This window comes from Poecilia formosa, unplaced genomic scaffold (genome assembly GCF_000485575.1).
Source record: "Poecilia formosa unplaced genomic scaffold, Poecilia_formosa-5.1.2 Scaffold8, whole genome shotgun sequence".
Lineage (NCBI taxonomy): Eukaryota > Metazoa > Chordata > Actinopteri > Cyprinodontiformes > Poeciliidae > Poecilia > Poecilia formosa.
In genome coordinates this window covers 4,630,910-4,642,042 of record NW_006799947.1, presented here as the reverse complement: position 1 = coordinate 4,642,042, position 11,133 = coordinate 4,630,910, and the positions used below count along the sequence as shown (strand labels likewise).

General features: G+C 41.2%; 1 protein-coding gene across 1 annotated transcript; it reads right to left on the bottom strand.

The window, feature by feature from the left end:
- Positions 1–249: 249 nt before the first annotated feature.
- Positions 250–10,808, bottom strand: bmp4 (bone morphogenetic protein 4). Its single transcript, XM_007576380.2, has 4 exons — positions 10,524–10,808; positions 6,135–6,257; positions 5,169–5,533; positions 250–1,947 (listed from the first exon to the last, which is right to left on the bottom strand). Exons 3-4 carry the CDS (start codon positions 5,524–5,526, stop codon positions 1,100–1,102), a joined length of 1,206 nt encoding a protein of 401 aa, XP_007576442.1. The 5' UTR covers positions 5,527–5,533; positions 6,135–6,257; positions 10,524–10,808; the 3' UTR covers positions 250–1,099.
- Between the last annotated feature and the right edge of the window lie 325 nt (positions 10,809–11,133).

Genomic DNA, 11,133 nt, shown 5'->3' with positions numbered 1-11,133 from the left:
TTTGAGGACAACTTAGCCCAATAACATAAAGACCTACCAGCTTTGAGATCCTCTGTAAAATATCTTTGCAAGAGCTTATCATTAAAAAGATTTAATAATAAATGTACAAATTAAATTTATTTTCAAGTTATTCGTGGGTGATGTCACTTAATAATCAATGTTTTATTTTATGTGAATCCGGTAGGGGAGGCTAAAGGCGGAAATGACTACATTCGTATTTAAAATCTGACGGTTTGTACAACTTTCAACCTCTAAAAAATTGCTGCATTATCTATGCAACTGGTGTGTTTATTGATAAACCTGTCCTTTATGAATTCAGATGTTCTGGTAATGTTTGCTTGGGTCAGTTCTGTCTTTGCTTTTTCATACTTTCTCATTTTGTCCCATTCTTTGACTCAGAACTGATCTATCCAAACTGAAAAACAAATCATAACTCTAATTCATATAATAGTTAAACTTGTCTTGCATTAATTCCAGTTTAAATTCCACAAAAATTAATGGAGATTGACAGATTTCTTGTTGACAGTTTTCTTTTATTTCTTAAGTTTATTTTAATGCCTTTTAATTTGGTTCTTAACTTGTTAAAAAAAAAGTCAATAAATAACTTTAAAATTGTACTTGCTAAATAAAAAAAAATATTTTTGTGACATGGCTTGTAGGTGGTAGAATGCAGTTCATTTTTATTATGAAAGCAATAAATATTACTAGCAAATAACCTAATACTTTTGGGGGTGTTTTTTTTTTTCTTTTTTTTTTTACTTCTGTTACTATATTTCGAATAAAAAAACAAACACAACTTACAAAATCCAATATACAATATGGAAGGATAAACAATTTCTTTATGTTTAAAATAAGAACTCAATTTATTTTTAATGTGTAGATATAAATATATATATATTTTGTCAAAATATATGATCATATTGTCAAAGAAAACAAAAAAGTGAGACAAACATACACCTCATTAGAGTTATAAATAAGGGTCCAAGTGAACATTTAAAACAAAACAACAAAAAAAAACGACCTTCTGATTTGTTGTAGTGTCCACTTTGCTTTTTTCAAGGCGCTATTTTTGTCCAAGTGTTTTTGCGACGTTGTGCGCTTAGCGGCAGCCACAGCCCTCCACTACCATTTCCTGGTAGTTTCTCAGGACCACCTTGTCATGTTCGTCCACGTAGAGCATGGAGATGGCGCTGAGCTCCGTGGGTACGCAGCAGGCCTTAGGAATGTTGTTATTCACAGAGTTCACCAGCGTCTGAACAATGGCGTGGTTGGTGGAGTTTAAATGATCTGCCAGGGGGAAGGGGCACTCCCCGTGGCAGTAATACGCCTGATAGCCAGGCGGCGCCACTATCCAGTCATTCCAGTTTACATCACTGAAGTCTACGTACAGTGCATGGCGCCGGCAGTTGCGCCTGCCTTTGCGGCCCCTCTGTTTGGGGCTGCGCTTGGTCCGCCGGGTCAGCGGGTGACCCTTACCGTCGTGACCAAAAGTAACCAAAAGAGGGCGTAACTGTTCCCAGTCCTCCCCGGGCTCTTGGTGCACCGAGCGGCTGATGCGGACGTGTCGGCCCTGGTGGCGCGGAGTCTGGTTGAGGTGCAGAACCTCCACAGCCAGACCATAATTAGGGAGGCCCTCGCGACTCCAGCGCAAGATGGCAGGGCTGACATCAAAGGACTCCCACCGTGACGCGTTGTGCCGAACGAGGCGCGTGTCCAGAAGCTGGGTGATGAGCTGCCCGGGCCGCGGGGGCTTCAGGACCTCGTAGATGTTTATGCGGTGCAGGCTCTGGTCGTCGGCGGCGGCGGCGGCCTCGTCAATCTGACTACGGTAGAGTCTTAGCTCTGCAGAGGAAAGCAGCTCGTCCTCTGGAATGCTGCTGAGGTTGAACAGGAAGCGGAGAGGCATGGATTCTCCATCACCCAGCTCATGGATCCTCTCCATGTGCTCTAAAAATAAGGAAGAGAAAAAGCGTGGGATGTTTGTCAGGATAACGCTTAGAAAATCTGGAATAAAATAAATGCATGTGTTAATCTTTTAAGGTCCCTCCTCCTTATCCGAATGACATCACTTTCCTGTCATGCCTTTTAAGATCTCCGAGGCAGGAGAAATCATAAGTAGGTCAAAATTTTGTTACATTTTCTTTACCTTTCTTTTACGATCGTCCTGCCATTCTCTCTGTGCCTTTCTTTGAGCACTTTGCTGAAACATGCATTACACCGAGGGTGGTGATTAACGTACCACAGCTACAGCATAAACACAGTGGAGGCTCCCTGTTCCACTCACAGTCTGCAGATTTCTGGCAAGATCACCATTGTTGGGGAAAGGAATGTTGTGTCTACTATTTTCCTGCTCAATCCACCCCTGTTATTTCACACCCAGGCCCTAATCTGGCCCAGGTGGTTCTTATTATTAAAACCTGCTGTGCTTTTGATTGCCTCCGCAGTTTGTCCACTTAAGACATTTATCATTTTCATCATGAATAATCATTAAGGAGTCAGACAATACGATAGAATCTCATATATCTGAAGCCCATGGGGGGAAAAAGGCCACTGTGTGGGAATGCTATGCATTCAAAACCAAAGGATATTCAGGCTTTTGAGCACGCTCACACACACTTCTCTTGTCTTGTCTGCTTTGTAGCTTAACAGAGAAAAAATGACTTTTTTTCCCCTCCCCATTACACCTGGTCAATAAAAATCATAATTTTCCAGGCTGAAGTCCACAATGAATGCTTTGCCTTTCCTGTAAACATGTCTCCTCATCTAACCATCCATCTGCTGAAGACTCTTATACCTCCCTGTGGTTTGAACTTGACTGAGTCACACACCATCACACAACAGTGTTCCATGAAAGCAAGCACTCCCACTTCAAATGCTTCAAAGCATGTTATTAAGATAGTTCAGCAAAGGAGGTGAGGGTAGATGGTTGTAGAGATGCACAGACCCATGCACAAGCTGAGCCATTCATAGGGTAACGTGAATAGCCAGACTGTAATAAAATCATTGACGCAGTATTTGTCATTCCGGGTCTTGAATGAACTGCACGACTGCAAACAAAATGGCTTTTTTCTTTTTGTCATTTTGTGTCTGATGGAGTTGTACCGCTGGTGGCAAACACACCCGTAGCATGATTTTCTCTCCACTGTGGAAAAAGGAAATATCTGTCTTGGAACATATTGATAATACCTCACTTCCTACTTGCTCTGATATAATACCAATGCAATCACGCAATGTAAGAAAATTAGGTTTTGTGATTGAAGTAGGTGTTATTTCATAAATCAGTGATCATATTCTCTTGCGTTTGCAAAGGCTAGAATTACAACCAGCGAAAACAGCATGAAATATAAAATCTGATGAAAGAATGAGGTATAAATAAAAAGAAGACTATTTATTTGCAGGCATGAAAAGAAGCAGGAAGGGGCACTCTGGACTTGCATGTGGTGAATTGACAAGGAGCCGGCTTGCAGTTTAGGATTACTTCAAGTGCACATTGCACCTGTGTTGTTTTAAACACAAATTGAAACGATTTTTCTACTTGTAATTGGATGTTATGACCCAACTTGATCCAGCTCCACCTTAACAGCCTGACTAATAACAGCCTGTTACACTCTGTTTTTCTCTTTAAACTAGGAAGAAAAAAAAAAAACTGGTGGAAAGCTGCACTGTTCCTTTAGTGTTTATTCTAGATTTTTATTCAAGTCTATGGACCAACATCCAAAACAACAGTAAATAAAAGTGATAGAAATGAATAATTTAACAGTGACGATTGACATTTTAAGATCTTAAAACTGTTGTATTTTTTTACCTAACTTTATCTTACCATGGGAATCTCATGATTGGCCCTTGACTGCGCATCATGAAGTAATGTTTTAAAATAGCAATGAGGTGAAGAGAAGACCCCACAGGAGCAGACAGCCTGCCTAATTGTACAGCTAAAATTAGCTTCTTATACTTGTATTCATCTACGAAGAGCAAAACACCACAAAGAAGTATATTGTCACAATAATTAATATGTACCACTACATTTAGTAAGTGTATTTGTCCTGTAGTATAGTATATAGTATACATGTTGATTTAAACATCATATTTGATATTTTTACAGTCACCTTTATAATTGTTTTTATTTTAATACACAGAAAAATGATTATTGCTTTTTCTGACTTTATTAAATGCATTTAGATGTTAAATATTTACGTTTAAATTTTTTGAGTTGTTTCAGTGACACTTGGGTATTTTTACTCTACGTTATCATGTCATACGGCTCTCATGCCAGACCAGAACTTTTTGTTTTTTGATTGATATTGGTGTGGTTCTGAAGTGTGTTTGATAAGACAAATTACGAAAAAAAGTTTTAGTTGTTCTTCTGTCATAAAAAACTCCCAGTTTTCTAAATTCGACATTTGCCAGAATTAACTTTTAATTTATTTTGGAAACTCTGAATCCTTTTCTTTCAAACAGATATATATGTATATAGCTAGTTTCTTGTAAAATTCAAGCGAAACCATTTGCATTTGAGCTGAAACGTAGCCGTCTCAATGCACAGAAATTCCCTCTGATCTCCTCGTCTTTTTCAACCCACTGGCTCAGAGACGGGCTTTTGCCCTTCGGCCCCAAAGAACGGCAGCGTTTTTCTCTCAGCACCTACATTGTTTGCAGCGGAGGCCTTTATTTAGAAGGCTGCGGAGTAGCATTAAAGATAATTGCACGGCGAGGACGATCTTTCTTAAAGAGCCCTGCATATAAACTGATCACGCTAGGTTTCGACGCCAAGAACAGGCTTTTTTTAAAAACCCTGTTCTGCTGGGTGGAGCAAAAAGTGTAGGTCAGTAATATGAAGGTATGTCTTTTCCTTCAGTTACAAACCAAACACACAGAGCTCTGTCAAATTAGCCTCTGGAGAGCTTGTCTAGCTGAATTTTATGACTCTCTGCAGACTGTGCTTGGTGACCACATCCTTAGATTCCTTGGTCATGGCGAGATGGGTGGAGCACTCTTGCATTTTTTTGTCTTAGTCTGAATTCTCTGCAATCTGCTGCCATGCTATAAAGCACATCGCTGCCGCTGAAGCTCCTCAACAGAACACTCACATAAACATCACAATTTATGCATTAACTAACATCTGATTTCGATGTCCGTCTTGTGAAAACGTTCCCCCCGGGCTTCCCTACCTTCATGGTGGAAGGCCCTCACAGTGTTGGCCCGGCTGGCCGACCTCTCGGGATACTCGAAGTCGATGTCGTGCGCTCCGGCCTCTTCGGCCTCCCCCGACTGCAGCCGATAGAGGTCCAGCAGGTAGCGGGGCACGGTGACGGAGCGACTGGGCCGCGGCCGCCTCTTGAGGCCGAACATGTGCAGCAGCGTGGCCTCAAAGTCCCGCAACAGTTCATGGCTCTGAGCGGCCGAACGACCCTGCAGGCCAGGTACTTTCTTCTTCCCTTCTTCAGGTATCAGACTGGCATGGTTGCTCTCTCCCAGCAGGACTTGGCATAATAAAATGACCATCAGCATTCGATTACCAGGAATCATGATGTCTCTGGTGGGGGCAGCAGATGGAACAGGGCGATAAATGATTAGGACAGGTCTGAGCTGAAGCAGGTGGGTCAGAGGACATGAGGAGAAAGAAGGGTTACTCTTTCCTTTTCCACAATGCATCTCACACAAACTCCCACATCCCACCCTCTTATTTACCCATTCCCGCTAAATGCAGACTAATTACCTTCAATAATGCAGTCATGTTTAGAGTAAAGCAGACTCCCATCAGATAGTCTGCTTTTTGTTTATCTTTTGTGACATCCTCCGAATGTAAACAGCTGGTTCCAGTCTCCAGCATTTTAAATGCAATCCTCTTTCCCTCCACCCTTTTCCACTTGTCTCCTGCACTACAGTTGCACAAGTAAAAGAGGCAGCCCTGGGGTCATAGCAAATGTGTAACTCATGGAGCAAACCTCAGAGCTCTCTCGTTGCTTGCTTGCGTCACATTTAAAGAAAAAGAGGCGCTCTTTCTCGTGCACACACTCAACCCAGCACCTTTGGCTCAGTTCTCAACTAATGCCATGAAAAAAGAAAAGAAAAGAAAAGAAAAGAAAAAAACCCCGAGGGTCCCTGTGAGGGGAGAGGACTGTCCATGTACTTACCGACAGAAAAGAAAGCATGGGAAAACAGTCCATGTTTCTTGGGAGCACGCGATGGACACGTTCTTCCAGGAAATGTTAGGTGGTGTTGGGAGGCTGCAAGAGGGCGTTGGAGTGACCCTGTTCCTGAAAGATACAGTCGAAAACACACGGGGAGGGGGTTGGGGAAGAGGGGGTGATTGTAAACTCAGCGCGGCTGCAAACACTTGAGGTTGCTACATGGTATTTACTTGAAGACCAGCACATGAGAATGTGTGTGTGTGTGTGCGTGTGTGCGCGCGCGCGTGCGTGTGTGTGTGTGGGTGTGTAGCAGAGAGACCCAGTGTCTCTTTAAGGCTTATCATTTTGGGTTGTGGGTAAGCTAGCTATTTGCTGCAACTGGAATGTAAGGAGGTATGTGCCACAAAACAGACAGCTGATCACTTACTGCTCTAACCTCAACACAGACAGCAAACAGACGTTGTTCAATAACTGCGTCCGACACGGATTAAAGAGGGAAATAATACAGAGCTGCTTAATCTACATAAAACGACGTGCCGTTTGGCTTTGAGAGCTCATTTAAGTTATTATCTGCTGCTGAGTCACACTTATAAAAGAGCCAATTTTGTGAGGGAGTACTGTGGAGCAGCGCAGGCCTTCAATTACGCTTTTTTTTTCATCTGGTGCACATCCAAGCAGTAGTATTCGCATCCCTTAAAGGTTTTCACATTTCCTCACTTTATTATTATTTTTTTTTTTTTTTTGTGTGTGTGTGTGTGTGAAGTGGAAGGAATGTGATACGTGGTGCTAAACCTTTATTTTTCTTCACAAATAAAAGTCTAAAATGTGAGGCATGGATATGGATTCAGCTTTATAGAGAAAAGAGTCTGTAGGGCCACCTCTTAACTCTGACACTTCCTAAAGAAAGGCATTCCCACAGCATCATGCTGCCATCACTATGTGTTTTTGTGCTCATGGTGATAGTCTGACGCCATTTTTTTTTTATGTTGCTCCTGACATGACTTGCAACAAACTGCAGGACTTTTTCGCTACTTCCTTTAAACAGTGGCTTTCTTTCACAAAGGCCAGATTTGTGGAGGGCATGGCTTATGCTTTCCCTGCCTACAGATTCTCCCAGCAGAGCTGTGGATCTCTACAACTCCTCTAAATGCTGTTGGCTTAGATCGACGGCCGTGTGTTGGTAGGTTTTCAGTTGATCTATGCTCCTTCCACTTCTGGATGATGCTCCATGAGATTAAGTAGTACTGCGGCATATAACTTAACAACCTAACCTGTTTGAAACTTCTCTGGTTATTCTCCAACAAATCTCAGAGGCCTTTAGAGAACAGCTCTACTTTTACCGAGCTTAAATTCCCCACAGGTGGACTGCATTTGCTAATTAGGTGACTTCTTAAGTAAACTGTGAAGACAGCGCTGGGTTTTATTTGAAATGCAAGAGTTAAGGGGGCAGAATACAAACACAGGTTTTCAGATTTTTATTTGAGTTTTTCCTTCTTTTTTTTACTCGAACCTGACAACCGAGCACTACTACTACATTAAATCCAAACAGAAGACATTGAAGTTTGTTGCTGTGATGTGACAAAACATGGGCAAAAAAAACAAAAAAAACTTAGGGCAGTCTGAACGCTCCTGCAAAGCATTATATTTCCAGGAACAGCATATGCACACTTCTGTTTTTGTGCGTAGTTTCCCTGTGCCAGGTTTGGTATCTGTGTGATTATCTCAGCCCTTGCATGGCTCACTGTACATGCAATCAAGGATCGTTTTTTTTCCTAACAGCATTAGGGTGACCTCGGCGTGACCCTTCTTTCTCGGTCATGACACTGGATCCAAAGTGTGTGTAAAAAAAAAAAAACAAAACAAAAAAAAAACACACACACACAAAAAGAGGCACATCGAGCACGAGCGTGCACACTCCGTCTGCGCTTTTGCACTAAATGTGTGCCGCCGCTCGCATATTCGTGAGAACTGCGGCGAAGCGAGGGAGAGGAGGGGTCAGAACATGATCAGCTCTATTACCCATGGGGTGCTGGGATAAACGCGTCTGTGTGCATGTGTGTGTGTGTGTGTGAGAGTGTGTGTGTGATTCAGTGAGTGCACATCTCTGACAACAAACGTTCATTGTACGAAGAGGGCCTCTCCCATGATTACAGGGATTCATAGCAGTGAAAAACAGTGACCATACAGGACATCTTGTAACTGTAACCAGCCACTGAGAAAGCTGCAGGCCACAGCACACAGACAACGCAGAGTGGTGTGACGATGATGAAAGGTAGTCAGTGAAGATCCTTCATAATTTGAAAAGAAAAAAATAACAAAGTCATGTGTTTTCATGTTTGTTAATCTGGGAGATGGGGAAAAAAAAGTTTTAATATTTTCCTGTTCAACTCCTCTCAAACAATCAAACTAAAGCAGGATTTTAACTATAAATTTGTTCAAGTTGCTTTGGATTCAAAAATCACTGCAACCAAGCAGCAGACAAACACTTTTTTTATTTTTTTTGCAATGACAAATGCAGAGCAGGGTGCAATTAGGCCGCAGCAGTAAACTGCCCTTGGCTTTGCTCGGTCCTGCTCCTGCCTCTCCGTCCTCTCCCTCCCTCTCGGTCTCTCTCTCTCTGACCAGAGATAATGTGATCAGACTATGCACATGGCTCTTCAGATGTGTTTCCTGAGGAATTTGACAGGGATGGTGGGAGGGAAGATGGGAACGGGGCAGGGAGGGAGAGAAGAGTGCAACAAGTTGCCACGGGAACAGATCTATGACCTGATTTTAACATTAAAGGCGTCTGCAGCAGCGTGTCTGTCGTAAATGGAAGCTGTGTTTTTCAGCTTGCAGTTACACGGAAGCGATATTGCGTGTTCACACACGACTACGTGCATTATTATTTTTGGTGGCCTTCCAAATGGAGAGTTTTGTAGAGTTGTAGGAGTTTAGGGCATGCTATCATTACCAAACAATAGTAACACAAAACTCACACTGTGAATTGTGGTTTTCTTGGCTGATTATTTGCTCCTCTTTGAGGTTTGCTTTTTAATTCATTCCTAATTTTATGAAAGATTTGGAAAACAATCACATTCCAGATATAGAGAAGATTTGTTTTTCCAATAAAATAGTTCAAGACAGTTGCTCCTTTGAAGAAGCACTGAAACACATTAAATCGTCCTGCATTTTCTTTGATAGGTTTAGTCGTTTTGAATAAAAACAGAAGATGAAGACATTACAAGTTCATGCCACTAAAGCATTAAGGCATATATCCCTAATGTTTAACTAAGCTCAAAGTGTGTCAAAGAACATGTTACTGGTTAGGAGACATTGGAAGTTGTTTTGATGCAATACATAAATGTGACAGAAAAAAAATAGTTTTCAGAGTTTGACAAGACCTTCAATAAGAGCTTAGTGAGTTCTGATCTCTGACTTTTTGCTTTTCTAAGAAACTAAATAATAAAGACCATGTATCTGAACCCTGGAGATGGGGGGTAAAACAGTAGATGAGGATTCATTTTGATCCGATGTTGCCAGTGAGAGATAAAGAAGTGCCCTATACTTTTTTACTTTTGGTTTTTCTTTTACTTCAAATTCAGATATTTATAGTCCATGAGATCACTGGAAGGAGATTGATGGTAACTGTTTGTTTTTTTTTTTTGTTTTTTTTAAATGAACCAGCTTCCCTGTCTTATATCTTCCAACACCTCATAATGAAGAGGCTGTATTATTTTTATTACTGTTATTATTAATATTGAAACTCATGTTTGAATGCTTGACTTCACAGCCAATGAATTACAGTTGCAAACAAATTGTTTTACAGATTGTAACTGAGCATGGAAAATTTGCCAAATATAGATTTGAATTCAAATTAATTTATTTTCCTTCTTTTTTTTTTTTTTATTGTCACTGCGTGCACCTCTGTACACCGGAGTAAAAACTGTTGTACTTATCGCATTATTATTTAGAAAAATATTTTTAATCAGTCAAGACCATGATATTTGAGCGGATCGGGGGGCAAAACAAACAAACAAAAAAAAAACAGTCGAAGCGCAGGAAAATCGGACGCTTTGTTTGGAAAAGAATCTCACTATCTTGGTTGTGTCATTCCATAAGTATTCGGGCACAAACCGACCAAAACCTGTTGCATGTTAATGATCACATTCATCTCCCTTCATCTCAAACCGGATCGTCAAAGCGCAAGGGAAACCGTTTTCATTACAGAAATTTAGTTCCGAATTGTTTTCAGGCTTCCAACACAATCGTTCAGACGCCTCAAAACAAGAGAATAAATATCCCAATAAAAATACCGTAAATCGTCTAAAGTTCCTCCTATACATTCTGAAATGTTCTGTTAGTCAAATCTGCGAGAAGTGTGAGTGTTTCAGGCAGCCGAGGAGCGCTTACCATCAGTAGAGGTACAGGTATCCTGGTATGACAAAAGAAAAAGAAAAAAAAAAGAAAAAGAGATGACTCAAAACAGTCCAGGCGCTCCGCCGTAAAAAAAAAAAAAAAGAAAAATGAAAAAAAATGAAAGAAAAAGAAAAATTGAGCCTTGGAGGAGAAGTTGGGTGACTTTTCAGCACATTTATCCTTCAGTGAAAGCTCTAAAAGCCGGCTCTCAGGCAGTGCGGCGGGTTTTCCAGAACAGTCGGTGCGCAGAGGACGGGCAAACTCTCCAAATGATCCAGCATCTACGGTTCCTACAGTTTTTATGTGTCCGCCCAATTTGCCCTCCTCCTCCGTCCCCTTGCCCCCACCTCCCTCAGCTGTCTCAGACACCTTGGATAACCCACCTTCTTTCCTCCTCCGCTTGAATATAGGAAACCGCTCACAGTTTTTATTTATTTATTTTTACATGCGAAACTTAGTGACATTTGATCATAATTAACTTGATGCAACTATATACTCCCATGTGGGGTTAATTTGAGATGTAAGAAGAGTTGGTAAATTAAAAGAGGACTATCTATCTATCTATCTATCTATCTATCTATCTATCTATCTATCTATCTATCTA

Coding starts and splice junctions, on each gene's coding strand:
- bmp4 (XM_007576380.2), bottom strand. CDS start 5,526: ATGATTCCTGGTAATCGAATGCTGATGGTCATTTTATTATGCCAAGTC. Junction 1,948..5,168: donor GAGGGCCTTCCACCATGAAG/GTAGGGAAGCCC, acceptor CCTTATTTTTAG/AGCACATGGAGAGGATCCAT.